Source organism: Eleutherodactylus coqui, chromosome 2 (genome assembly GCF_035609145.1).
Source record: "Eleutherodactylus coqui strain aEleCoq1 chromosome 2, aEleCoq1.hap1, whole genome shotgun sequence".
Lineage (NCBI taxonomy): Eukaryota > Metazoa > Chordata > Amphibia > Anura > Eleutherodactylidae > Eleutherodactylus > Eleutherodactylus coqui.
This window is the reverse complement of record NC_089838.1, coordinates 113,154,944-113,168,589: the sequence shown is the minus strand read 5'-3', so window position 1 is coordinate 113,168,589 and position 13,646 is coordinate 113,154,944. Positions and strand designations below refer to the sequence as shown.

The 13,646-nt window shown below is 44.1% G+C and overlaps 1 protein-coding gene across 1 annotated transcript; it reads right to left on the bottom strand.

Annotated features, from left to right (window-relative positions):
• Nucleotides 1–1,082: 1,082 nt before the first annotated feature.
• On the bottom strand, nucleotides 1,083–13,360 carry LMAN2 (lectin, mannose binding 2). Its single transcript, XM_066591353.1, has 8 exons — nucleotides 13,046–13,360; nucleotides 11,175–11,293; nucleotides 10,970–11,087; nucleotides 10,793–10,872; nucleotides 6,642–6,803; nucleotides 6,354–6,468; nucleotides 5,511–5,630; nucleotides 1,083–1,966 (listed from the first exon to the last, which is right to left on the bottom strand). Exons 1-8 carry the CDS (start codon nucleotides 13,170–13,172, stop codon nucleotides 1,806–1,808), a joined length of 1,002 nt encoding a protein of 333 aa, XP_066447450.1. The 5' UTR covers nucleotides 13,173–13,360; the 3' UTR covers nucleotides 1,083–1,805.
• Nucleotides 13,361–13,646: the final 286 nt, after the last annotated feature.

Below are 13,646 nucleotides of genomic sequence, written 5' to 3'. Positions count from 1 at the left end.
CCAGAATCCATACACAGACAGCAGTTTCGGGGTGTTTGCCCCTCATCAGTGTGTAGTAGGTTTCTGGCTTGGTTAAGGAGAGGCTTGTGATGTGGGTCAGGAACGCTATCTTTTCTCCTTAGGAAGAGCACCTAAAAAGGTGAGTGAGACTTATAAGGCCATTCATGCTCCTCTGGGTAATAAGCAAATAAGGGAGATGGAACAATGCCTCTGCAGCGCCACCTATTGGAGGGCAGCATTCCCGCAAGTCAATGCTGCCTTCCAATAGGTGGCGCTGCAGAGGTGTTGTTCAATCTCCCTTATTTGCATATTAAAGGGGTTGTCCCGCGGCAGCAAGTGGGTCTATACACTTCTGTATGGCCATATTAATGCACTTTGTAATGTACATTGTGCATTAAATATGAGCCATACAGAAGTTATAAAAAGTTTTATACTTACCTGCTCCGTTGCTGGCGTCCTCGTTCCCATGGAGCCGACTAATTTTCGCCCTCCGATGGCCAAATTAGCCGCGCTTGCGCAGTCCGGGTCTTCTGCAGTCTTCTATGGGGCCGCTCGTGTAGAATGCCGGCTCCGTGTAGCTCCGCCCCGTCACGTGCCGATTCCAGCCAATCAGGAGGCTGGAATCGGCAATGGACCGCACAGAAGCCCTGCGGTCCACGGAGACAGAGGATCCCGGCGGCCATCTTCAGCAGGTAAGTATGAAGACGCCGGACCGCCGGAATTCAGGTAAGCGCTGTGCGGGTTGTTTTTTTAACCCCTGCATCGGGGTTGTCTCGCGCCGAACGGGGGGGGGGTTAAAAAAAAAAAAAAAACCGTTTCGGCGCGGGACAACCCCTTTAAGACTTGTATAAAGATTTTAACATTGACTTGCAAGAACGCTGCATTCCAATAGGTGGTGCTGCAGAGGTATTGTTACATCTCCCTTATTTGTATATTACCCAGAACGGCCTTATAAGTTTCCTCCCTCAGCTTCTAGGTGCTCTCCCTAAGGAGAAAATACAGCGTTCCTGACCCATTAGCACTGATGTAATAGACTGTGTTGTAATGGAAGGTATTAACACGAGTAGACCAGTCAACACAACTTTTAAATTTTTTTTCTTTAATGGGCGGCCAATTTGATTAAGGCCAAATATCCTACATAGTTATAGGAAATGCCTCCATATTCCTGAAAAACGCAGTAGCAGAAAATCATTCATGGATGTACAAGATATGTAGTGCAGACCAAGGCAAAACTCTTCTTTCCTCACTTCATGTTTGTAAACATTTTATGTCAGCAAGACACTCAAAAAGGATGCAGAAAACCAAACTAGGAACATGTCTGTGATCTCCCCTGTTACTCACACGTTTTGGATGGAGCAGCTATTCCAATCCACAGGATTGAGCTGCTGAATCGGTGCAACAGATATCTGTAGACATTGAAGAAGGCTTCACTAAACAGCCCTAAAACAAGTTTGTAGGTGCAGTCAAAAAAAAAATATGAGAAACTATGTAGCCACTTCTCTCCCCAAAAATAACACATTAATGCATACTCCAGTAATGTCAGACAGTTATATTAAAAAAATAAATCAAAATCAATCAAAAATCAGACCTTCCCCAAAAGAAAAAACAAAAGCGGTCTTTAAAAAGTGATTGTTCCTCTCCCGCCAACCCTTTGATGGCATTTATTCCCGTAAAGGAAAAGTATGAAAATACCACTTAAATTATCTCCGAAATACCCAAATAAGAAACTTTTGTACAATCCATGTTTCTTTTGGGGGGAAAACAAGTTCACATTTTGGCATTGGGTATATTGCCGAAGCAGCCGGTTAATAGAAACGCTTGTTTCTTTCTTGACGTTTCTGAAACACAACAGCTCCCACCACGGCGCAGACTATAATCCCCAGAAGAGCGGCGAGCAGCAGGAGAAACACCTTCCAGCCAGTCAGCGGGCCGCTGCGGAAGTTGCCGGTTGGATCATCAACATTATCTGGAAGTCAAGAGGGAGAAGAACTTAGTTATCCTGGAGCAAAAAAACAAGTCAGGGCAAAATGATCCCACCTGAGAGCAGGGATCACATCTTCATGAAGTCATTGCACCCCGAAACCTTCACGTAGATGACTGTTTGCATTTAGCTATCAGCTTAACAACTACATTGGCCTAGCAGGATATTATACAACCCTTTCACACAAGATCCTGGAGACGTTGGTTTTCCCAGCATGCTGTTTTATCGAAGGATATGGGACAGGGAGGAGTCAGAAAATATGTCTACCGCTACTGGAGAGCAGGTCTGTTGTAGCAGGATATCTGCCGTAATGTTCAGGTTAGCCAAGATTGCATTAAATGTCTGATTATGGAGGTCAACCAGAGGTGCATGAGAGTTGGCTTCACATGTAGTCAGGGAAGGTTTACACCGTGTTATTTAACCCCTTAAGGACCAAGCACAGTAGATTTATGGCGCTTGGTTCTGGTCCTTAATCCCAGACAATAGCAAAAATATGGCGCAGGATTAAAGCTTCTACAACGTAGCAGGAGCAGGCCAGGTCCTCAACTGTTAGTCACAGACAAGGACCCAAAGGAAACGGCAGAAGCAGGTTTCAACCACTTTACAGGCTACATTATTATTAGGCTTAGTGAGCGCTATGTGGTGAAGAGAGAAAGCTGAAGTTTTACTTCCAGTATTCGACACGGCATTCATATGACCACCAAGTGCCCCCTGCCACAGCAGAGCTGCAGGGTCCTAGCAGACCCAGATCACCTCTGTTAGTGACTACTGTTACTACAAGGGGATGTTTTACCTTCATACATGTAAAAAGGAAAAGTGTGAAATAAAAATAAATAAACACATGAATGACCCCTAGAGGCCTTATATGACGTCATGGGGGATATAGGTGTCAAATAGAATAGTTACAAAAATAAGTAAAAAAGATACTGAATAAAAATATATTTATAAAAAAAGAATGATCCACCAAAGACATGGAAAAAAAAGTCCCTGTAATCAGAGACTTCAGAAAATCATACATCACAACATCTAAAACAGAATGAGAAACTAATTCCTGGCCTTCATTTTAGTATAAATACACTAAATTTTAAAAACAATATATCTTAAAAAGAAAAAAACTTTTTTTTTTAGTTTTGGTTTTTAGTCCTAATAAAAGTAAAAAGGGAAAAAAATAAGTGCAAAAAGATATTTAAAAAATTGCCATATATGGCACAAAAAAAAGAAATGCAGCAAAAATAATTTTGCTAGCTGAAGAAAAAATAAATAAATAGGGCAGTAAAACCACCACATGGGGAAAATCCCTAAAAAGTGTCTGGTCCTTCAGGGGTTAACATACTGTGAGATTACATCACGGGTTTCCATCACAGCTGCAGAAAACAGCACTGACGGAAACCCATAGCGGAAACGGACATCACTCTCCTGTCTGTTTTACAAGGGTTCTGTTTCCTTCCAGTGGAGTATAGAATGTGTAGTAGACAACGCTGCGCTCTACTCCAAATAAAGGGGAGACGGATGGGACCCCTGGAAAACCGACACCAAAGTAGTGTGCAGTTCACAATGAAAGTGAGGCGTACCTTTTGGTTCTGTTCCTGCAGCTGTGATTGACATAATCAGACAGAACTCGAAAATCAGTGTTAGAAACTCTGTGGTCGAGCGCAGGTCTGCGAAGCCCCATTAAAATCAATGGGAGCACAGCGGTAATCACAGCGCTAATCACAGTATAAAGTGATCTGTGTGACAGCAGCAGCAGTAGATCCGAAAGCTTACTATATCAGGTCTTATGGTTCGCCTGTGGAAGGTATCATATCTACAAGATTCCCTTGAGTATACTGAATAAACCACTGTGTGAATGTCCCTTCACTCTTCAGTGACCTCTAAGAGATATGGAAATAAATAGAGATGAGCGAGCGTACTCGGATAAGCACTACTCGCTCGAGTAATTTGCTTTATCCGAGTATCGCTGTGCTCGTCCCTGAAGATTCGGGTGCCGGCACGGAGCGGGGAGCTGCAGGGGAGAGCGGGGAGGAACGGAGGGGAGATATTTCTCTCCCTCTCTCCCGCCCGCTCTCCCCTGCTCCCCGCTGCGACTCACCTGTCAGCCGCAGCAGCACCCGAATCTTCAGGGACGAGCACAGCAATACTCGGATAAAGCAAATTACTCGAGCGAGTAGTGCTTTTCCGAGTACGCTCGCTCATCTCTAGAAATAAACCATCGTGTCCTGCTGCACTCAGCAAAACGCTTTATTCACTAGCTGCCTTCCTAGAAGTCACCGTAGACACAAGCCACACAACACCCACTTTATAACACATTTTATGGGGTAATTCTTGAACAATATTAGTGAGAAGCATCAATCACTGCTATATTTATGGTTTGGTCACGCTTGGCAGATTTGGTGGAGAAACATCTTGCATTTCTTCCTTAACCCCTTCCCACCACAGGGCATAACTGTATGTCCTGGCTACCTGATACTTAACGCAACAAAACGTACACTTATGATCTCGCAATATCCAGAGGACGCAAGAGATCTCACGCTATCCAGCAGCAGAGCAGTCTGTAACAGATAGCCGGACTGCCCCTGCAACAGCGCGGGTGCATCGGGACAGCGACCCCTGCTGTTAACCTCTTCCCTGTCGCGATCTATGTGGATCGCGGCATGTAAAGGGTTCACAGAGGGAGCGCGCTCCATCTGTGTCGTCATCGGTCTCTCGCGATGTAATTGTGAAGAGCTTGACAGCTTACCATGGCAACAGGATGCGAGCTACAGGCATCCTGCATTGCCTGTGCCTATGATTGCTAATACAAGCGATAAGGCATTGCAGGACAGAAGTTCTGCAATGCTTTATCATAGCAATCAAAGCTGCTATTGTACAAGTCCCCTACAGAGACCTAAATGTAAAAAAGAAAAGAATAAACACCCTAAAACAGGACTAATTAAAACTACAGCTTGTCTTGAAAAAAAATAAGCCCTTAAAGAGCTTCGTCCATGGAAAAAGAAAAAAGAAAGTTATAGGACTTTGAATGCAGTGCTTTAGAAAAAAAGTGATTTCCAAAAAAAAAAAAAATGTATTGTGTCATTTATGCTGCATGATTACCATTGTTAAAAAAAAACAAAAACAAACCACTATGGCAGAATTGATGTGTTTTCTCTTCCTGCCATCATAAAAAAAAAAAAAAGTCAACTTTTACAATACAGTCTTATGTACCCAAAAATGGCACCAATAAAAACTACAGTTCGCCACGCAAAAGACAAGCCCTTATACGGCAGTGTCGACGGGGAAAAAAAAAAAAAGTTATGGCTTTTGAAAAATGAAGATGAAAATCCACCAAAAATCTTTTCGTCCTTAAGCCCAAAATAGGCCATGTCCATAAGGGGTTTAACTTCATGCATATACTACAGAAACAACCCTACATTTCTGCTGCTAGATTGACCTGTACAAACGGAGAGAAATCTATTCCACAAGCAGTTATCAGACCTGGTTTAAAGTGAGACTATCTGTGAAGGAGCGGCACATCCTGTTCCCCTTTACATACCTTTTGGAGACTTCAGCAGGCTTACACTGGGCTCTATTTTCGTCCAGTCAATATTTTCATCATCTGGCGAGTGCTCAACCACAAGCTGGTACAACTTCATAGAAATAATATCATGATTATCTGCAAGAAAAATATAGATTAACACCAACTATATAAAAGTTCAACTAATGATGCCAGATAGCAGGACCAAACGTGGGGGGAGGGGTTTATAGTACCATCTAAAAGAAAAAAATAAAATTAGAACAACTTCTTTTAGTTTCCCTAAATTTGCCACATGGTGTATTAAAGGGGTTGGCAAGAGTTTAAAAATGTAAGCTATCTGCAGTAAATATGCATCATATACACGGACAATCTGACTCCTGGTAAAGCCCCCACAGTTCGGCAATGATACTAGCACAAACAGCACATGACCGCCAAGGCCAGGGATTGCTGCAGCGTTCATGTCATCATTGCTGCAGAAGTAGTAAACTCTGGCAGGGACCGCTGGTGCATTGCATCGGTGGAGGATTTTTTAATTTTACAACATCTACTAAACTTATTTCCAAACTCCCGGGACCGCCCCTTTAACCTTTTCCAATCCACTGTCTGACGTCCAAAGACATTCTGATTGAAGGCTGTACAGCTCCGATGTTGCTGTATTCTTACTGTATATTACTAGCTGCTCTGTTGTCGGGGGCGGGGGGCCTCTCGATTATCTCTCATACCGCAGTACTGGCTCTAGCCAGCAGATGGTGCCATTGTATAATGGCAGAAAGAGAAAGCCACCTAGGAAATCCTGAATCCAAAATTGGATTGCAAAGGGTTAATGTTTCTTTCTTGTAATAGATGGAAATTCAATCTAACCTGATAAGTCTCCAGTTGCTGCAGTTGCTCCAAAATAATATCCTGTTGGCAATCGAACACCCGAAATATCAACACAATTCTTCCATTCGTTTTTACCTTCAATGTCTGTCATTATCTTTGGAAAATAAGACATATTACATTGCAGAATATCAACCATTTGCGTTATAATACAGTGCAAAGAATGAATCCTACAACAAACAAGCACAGCCACGATGCTATATGTCAGTGGCCACGAAAGGATGTGTAACCATATACAATCTGACATTACTGTAGTTAAAGGTTTCTTACCGTAAGACGTCCGCGGGAGTATCGGACGGCCAAAAACGTGTCATGGTTACTATTGCGAAGATCAGCTGTACAGCCTGCTAATTCCACTGTGCGCCCATCTTTGCCATGGTCATACTCCAAGGAGCCATTATTTACCATGGCAGATATATAAGGAAAGACACGCTGAGAAGAGAAAGCTAGAATGAGCATTCTAGAGACTATGGGGGATAGTTATTTCAAACACTGGTCTTAATATATAATGCCGCTAATGCATGATGCGCCTAATATTTGCAGAGGCTCATGCCTAGTGATACATTAGGCGCATCTTGGCACCTCTAGGCTACACCACTTAGGAGCTGGAGAAGATTTCTGGTATACATACACATAAGAATAGAGTAGCTACACTCTCTCCCAACAAGCACTTCCTGTTTTTCTTTATATTTAAAGAAATATTTAATATAAAATTATATTACATTTTTCAAGCTGTGTCAAAAGATAAGTCAAGACCTATCACTTAACGAAAATCGCTGAAGGCTCCCATAGACTCCTATGGTAGCTGAAACAAAAGGGAGGAGGGAGGAAGTTTACCTGCTCCGGCGCTCAGAAACGAAGACAGATGGCTCTATTTAAGCATTAGAAGTCATTCCAAGGATTTCTGCGCTGCAGAGCATTTTTCCCGTGATACCTCCCCCCGTGTGAATGAACGCAAAAACGCTAATTAATCTCGAGACTCGATCGCAGCTATTCTTCATTGTCGCGATTTTCAGCCGCGATGCGTCCGACGTAAACTGGCAGCTGAGATGCAGTTGACAGCGGCATTTTAAATAGGAGAACTTCTTAAACTTGTGTTCAATAAATGGGCTGTACATTACATCCATTTACCAGCTGAACTGGCTTGGCAATCCACAAGGAATTCCACACATATTACATAGGGATTTTGACAGATTTCACCCCCAGCGAGCTATGAAGAACTTCATGACAGATCGGGCATCCACAGCGACTCTGCAGAAAATATCAGTGCGATTCTATAAAATCCCATTCCCGTGCATCGCCCTGTACTTACATGTCTGGACATGGCCTAGATCAGGGCATACACATGCAATATCTGCCGGCTCAACTGTCATTTGGTCAACAGCAATTTCCAAGCATGCATAGGAGGGAGCAGCTTACAGAACCCCCAACTTGCCCGATTTCTCCCCTCCCTGCCAGCAAAGACATATGGAAGGCCCCCATACACATTAGTTAGATTGCTGTCCGATTCACCAATATTGGTGGGTTCAGCCTACTTGACGTGGATGGTCATCTTGAGTGCTCACTCACCAATGTCCATATGCCATGAGCCAATGAAAGACTATTTTGCTCATATTACTATATAAAATTCAGCTGGTAAACAAAGGCAAAGAACGGCTCCCTAAACAAATAGGGTTTCTCAGCGCAAGAAAAAACCCATTTTTTTTCCTTTATTATTTTCTTCTATTACATAGTAGGACACAGATAAAACCGCTAGTGGTTTCTTGTAGAAGAAAATAAGGAAAGAATTTTTTTTTGCACTGAGAAACCCAACTTTATTAGTTATGGAGAAACTTGCAGCTCACCGGCGTTACCTGCGCACTTCCAAAGAAGCAGTGGATTTAAAGGTGAGCTTACAATCTTTTGGCATACTTGCAGTATAGGAGACCGTGGTTGAAGGACCTGTGAGGGGCGGGGCTGGCTCTACTGAAGCTGGAAATTGGGTCCGGTTAGGAGCTTTATGGGCGGGGTTTTCTATGATGCAACTGGTGGGCGGGGCTTGGATGAGGCAATCACTTGGGCGGGAACCTTATGTACTATAGTGACAGAAAAAGGTGTGCAGAAGTGAAAATGAATGTATTTGAAATTAATTGGGTTTGTAAGGATGATTGATCAGCTATTGAATACTTGCGCAGCCACAACATTCTACACAGGAAGGAAGAATGTACTCCTTGTCAACGGGAAGATTCACAAATACAAGATTCCAGTAAACTTATTACATTATGTGTGGGGATGTCCGGTTGCAGAAGCAAGCAGTCCGTTTTAAAAGATAGTTTGATTGAAGGAGCCAAAATTGCACCCGCCAACTTCTTCTATTTAGTGTTCTATTGGGCAACTGAAACGCCTCAGCAAACAACAATGCAGCATTTGGATTTTGCGGCGCACACCACAGTGGACTATTCTGCCTTAGCTGCACAGCAAAGCTTCAGCTCATTCATCTTGCTGGTTCCCGCCCCACCAATCACGTCATACAAAAGCCCCACCCCCAAGGCTCCAAACCCAACCCAATTCCCTGCTTCACTAGAGCCAGCCCCCCCAGGTCCTTCAACCACAGTCCGCTTTACTGCAAGTATGCCAATCTTTTTACGGTTATTGCATACCGCTCCCTGAACTCTAGGTGTAGTGATATAGTGGGCGCTCATCATCTGACAGGTTCATTATTTAAGGGTACATTATGTAACTGTCACATTCTGCAGTCTGTAACAAGTTACAGGACTAATCATATGGTTGGGGGGGTTTTCACAACCCATCAACATGTATTGGGGGAAAAAAAAAAAGAGTCTGCATGGATTTACCAGCCCAGCATCTCAATTCTGTTGCAATGTGTAGCAGATTCTCACCATAGATTGTGACCTTTGCAGTGCATAGGTTACCAATCTGTATCAAAATCCGTATGTAACAGTGATTTAGCTACGGATTTTTGTGCAAAACCCTCAAGAGGAAAATATTCTCAATGTTAGTTACTCTATCCGGACCCTAATGTGCCCCTGTTTTAAGACCATTTCATGCAGTTAAAAAAAAATTAAAACACTATTAAAATATGATTGTCTACAGGCAAGTCACTAAACTAGAATGTAACACCCAGTGGTCTAACCGGTTTGGCTGCTCACTCCCTTCAGTACAGTGAAGCATATCAGGAGGAAACAAAGGGGAAGTTTCATCAGGACAACCTCTTCTCCAACAGTATTTACATTAAGAACTTCGCACTTTGTAGAGTGTGATAAAAGATTTTATTCATTAGGTATTAGACAATGCACTATTTGTGGATCGTCTATTGTCCTGTGAAGAAGGACTCTTGTACCAGATTTTGCAGGGTGTGGAGCTGTTTATGTAACTAGATCAGGGTTGGTAACCTACTCCAAGCACCCAGCATAACTCAGAATGCCAGTTTTGTATCTATGATGAGCCTTCTCTAAATGCAGACTTGCTGATGATCAGTTGATCTGGCCGGGCAGCTCAAACCACCAGAAACCAGCTTGAAAATGGTCAGAAAAACTGCAAAGTGACACATTTCCCTTGCAGCGGAGAAAATTAATTCAATGCAGCAGACTGCACTCTACCTATACTACCCATGTGTCCATTGAGTTAACCCCTTCAACAGGGCAGTTTCTGATGTTCCCATTAAAGGGGTTATCCAACCTTTCAAATTTGATGGTTTATGCTCAGGATCTGATCGGTGGGGTTCTGCCGCTTAGAATCCCACCCAATCAGCTGAAGAGTCTACAGTGCTTGAAGGGGCACGGTGAGCCTCTTCAATCGGCTGGGATACAGAGCAGCGGACCCCCACCAATAATAAACAGTATATGTCATTGATTTTTTAAGTCTAAGTAACATCTATAATGACTATGGGTGGCTAAAGCTACTTTTACATAGAATGATTAGTGTTCAGATTCCTGCGATCCAGTGGGAATCTAAACAATTACCTTCAGTGTAAACGCATGCACCGACTGAACGGCGAACGAGAAGTTCCTTTCACTTTTTGGTCGTCAATTAGTTTATGTATGCAGGAAATTGTACAACGTATCCTTCTGTGTAAACAGGCAGTCATTCACTTATGAGCGACTGCCTGCTTACTGTGAAGGGAGTAGGGAGCGGAAAGATCTCCATCCCACCTCCGTTCAGTTAGTGACAATCGTTCCTGTGTAAGAGCACAGAAATTATTATCGCTGGGACGAGCTGTTGGCCATCTGCACACGATAGATCGTCCCGTGTAAAAGCACCATCAAGCGTTTGCTGAGAATAGGGAAGCAGGGATCCTTTTTTGGTAGGGTTGTTTTCTGTGTACTACCTGTATGGCTATGTTGCTTACTGGATGAACAATGGTCAATGGGTAATGGTCCTTGGTTTATGCATCAACAAAGTTAGTTAACTCCAGTACTCACCTCTGTTGTTTCATCATTGGGATACGTATCTAGAAAGACTGCCAAGCCATGAAACTTGTCTTGATTTCCAAATACGGGCCCTTAACAAAACGTATTGCACACTTTAAGTGTTCGGTCATTAAGATGAAGTGAGCTTATGACAAAGAAAACCTAAACCAGCTCCAACAGGACAGTCACCTGGCTGTAGACGATCCTTTGCATACCACAGAGCAAATCCATCTCCATGAAGGTTCTTTTTTCCACCCCCATGGATGCGGAAATGTACGTGCATCTCCCAGTCCTTCAGGAAACAAGGCTGAAAAGAAAAGACATTTATACCATTAGCGTTATAGAAAAGCAACAGACTTGTAATCAGCTATACAAGAAGCGACAAAACCCTTACCATGCTGTTCCAGATCGATCCCTCCTTACTCCGCTCGTCTGGCGTCAAGCGCACATACTGACTGGTTAGCATCGTACTGCCCATGAAATCCCAGAGAGGCATAGCGCCAGAACCCACCCCTACAAGACAAGGTTAACGGAACGTGTAAAAGCGCACTGGCCAAGTAAGGGTGCTTTCAGATGGAACGATCGTAAAAAAAAACCCAAACATTCAAATGAGCGAAAGTGAACGATAATCGTTCACTTTTCATTCGCCATTCCTAAAGGCATAAAAACCATTGTTTGCTCATTCACGTATCATTCAGTTTAAATAGCACTCATTCAGTTCCTCTCATTCAATTATACAGCGAATGTGAACGGCTGAAGGATTTCCCGTGTGAACGAGCCAATGATGTATCTATGTATCTGCTGTATTAACAGGCTGCCGGAGCGAACGATCTAGTGGCGATGTAATTGGCTTGTCTAAACGGGCCCCAATGACATGAAATATGCATGAAGCAAATAAACTGGCTGAACTTGTCTATGTATAAGTGGCGTAATCAACGGGATGCAGCCATTCCATAGGCTGACATAACAAGCAAGAAGAGCTGCTATAGAGATGAAGAGAAACATGTATACATGGGATCCTCTAAAGATGGCCATGTTCCCAGCACGCAGTTCACTTTCAAAAGGCTAGCCAAGATGCCCGAGCAGCACCTGTCTGGTAATTGAATAGCGTGCTGACCACGCATACTCGGGCAATGCTCCATTCAGAGTGACGTCAGAAGTGACCCCTGCAGTGACAGGAAGGTGGGACATGGGGGTCCCGTCCTCCAGATCGGTGGAGACGCCACTTATTAGCAAGTTATCTCCTACCTTGTGGACAGGGTACAATTGTTCGGTATAAACATAAGTCACCGACTAAAGAGAATAGCTTGCTTTTCATTCGTTCATTTGATGCAGGCAAAACCCCCGTTGGCTCATTGTTGGGTCTAACCAGCACCGTTAAGTCCCCCTCCGCCACTTATACAGGGGCTGAGCGAGCCAACGATGTATCTGCTGTATAAACAGGCGGCACGAGAGCGAGTGATGACGACACTCATTCAAACGAGAATCGGCTCATCTAATAGGACTACTAGAGGATCAGGGGTTAATGACGGCTCTGTAGATCACACTGGTCACAGATAAGACCCTGGATGCTCTGCCCTGTCATTAGGGGAGGGGGCTGTAGTTATAAAGCACACAAACACCCTGCAGACATAACAGCACAGAATAGTGTCCCTCAAGTATGGCCGCCCTAGGAAGGGTTAAAAATAAAAAATAGCTACAACATTTCAGAAAAGCAAACATTCATTCTATTGACTTACATCCCTTTAAATCAATCAGAGACTCCCCCCTCAACAGACGGCCACTGGGGCAATCAGTTGATAGAAGCCGACCCAATCCTGGCAAAGGACAGCATTTATGGGGAAGCCGTAGCTAACCAGAAGTTTTCCCTGAAGAGAAATAACTTAAGAGGAAGAGCATTTACTGGAGAAATACCCCAACTACATGCTTCCTGTACTCCACATGTGGCATGCTGCAGGGGGCGCTAAACAGATCCCTGTCACTGCTGTATAGAGGTGACTGAGAAGGGCACACTGCCATCCAAAGAACCGACCAGGGGAGAAAAACCCTGCAAAAGCTGAAAAATCTTGCTTAAAAAAAAGTGGGCCAGTGTAACCAATCAGAATGCAGCTCTCATCTGCTGACTAGCACTGGAAAGAAAAGAGCTGGAATCTGATTGGCTGTGGCTTGTCTATATGGCAGGTAATGGAGCAGCTTCTACATGGAGGTGACATTACAGACGTGTAGTGGAAACCCTGCAGCAGTGCCCCGCCGGCCGCCCCTCACCCTGGTAAGGCTTGATAAGTGAATGCTCCCGCTTCATGTGTTCGCTATTGCCATCTGTGATGTCAGCGGCGCCCTTATGTGCCAGGAAGCCGAGGAGCAGGACGACAGGGCTCCACACCGCGGCCATCGTTACCAGCTCTCGGCACCGCAGTGTTTCCTACTTCCTGCTACGTCACATCCGTCGTGTCCCGTGCTAGCACTACAGCTTGTTGTAGCGCCGGAACTGTGACGGACGCTCGGGGCAGCACTGAGAGGACGGCTAGGCGACCATGTACGACTTAGTCCTGAGCTTACACCCAGTGACACAGTAACTAACGCTTATCACACACGGAGCTGCAGACTTCTGCCAGGAAGCGGTTGTGATTTTATGTCTCGTCTGGCAACAAGGAGCCATTGTGGGTGTGATAGATCTCATAGGTTTATACAGGGTTTGGTCTTCGGAAAAATGGCGGCGGCAGTAATCATTTCCGTTAATGTCATGGTTATTTGCAGGATAACACTTCGCTCTCTACCGACTGTAGTAATCTGCATACGAATGACGTAGCCAATCAGTGAGGAGCAAGTAATCACTATTAACCAATCACCGTCTCGCTCTCCACTG

Coding starts and splice junctions, on each gene's coding strand:
- LMAN2 (XM_066591353.1), bottom strand. CDS start 13,172: ATGGCCGCGGTGTGGAGCCCTGTCGTCCTGCTCCTCGGCTTCCTGGCA. Junction 11,294..13,045: donor ACTTATCAAGCCTTACCAGG/GTGAGGGGCGGC, acceptor CTTGTCTTGTAG/GGGTGGGTTCTGGCGCTATG. Junction 5,631..6,353: donor AGCAACTGGAGACTTATCAG/GTTAGATTGAAT, acceptor TTTTTCTTGCAG/ATAATCATGATATTATTTCT.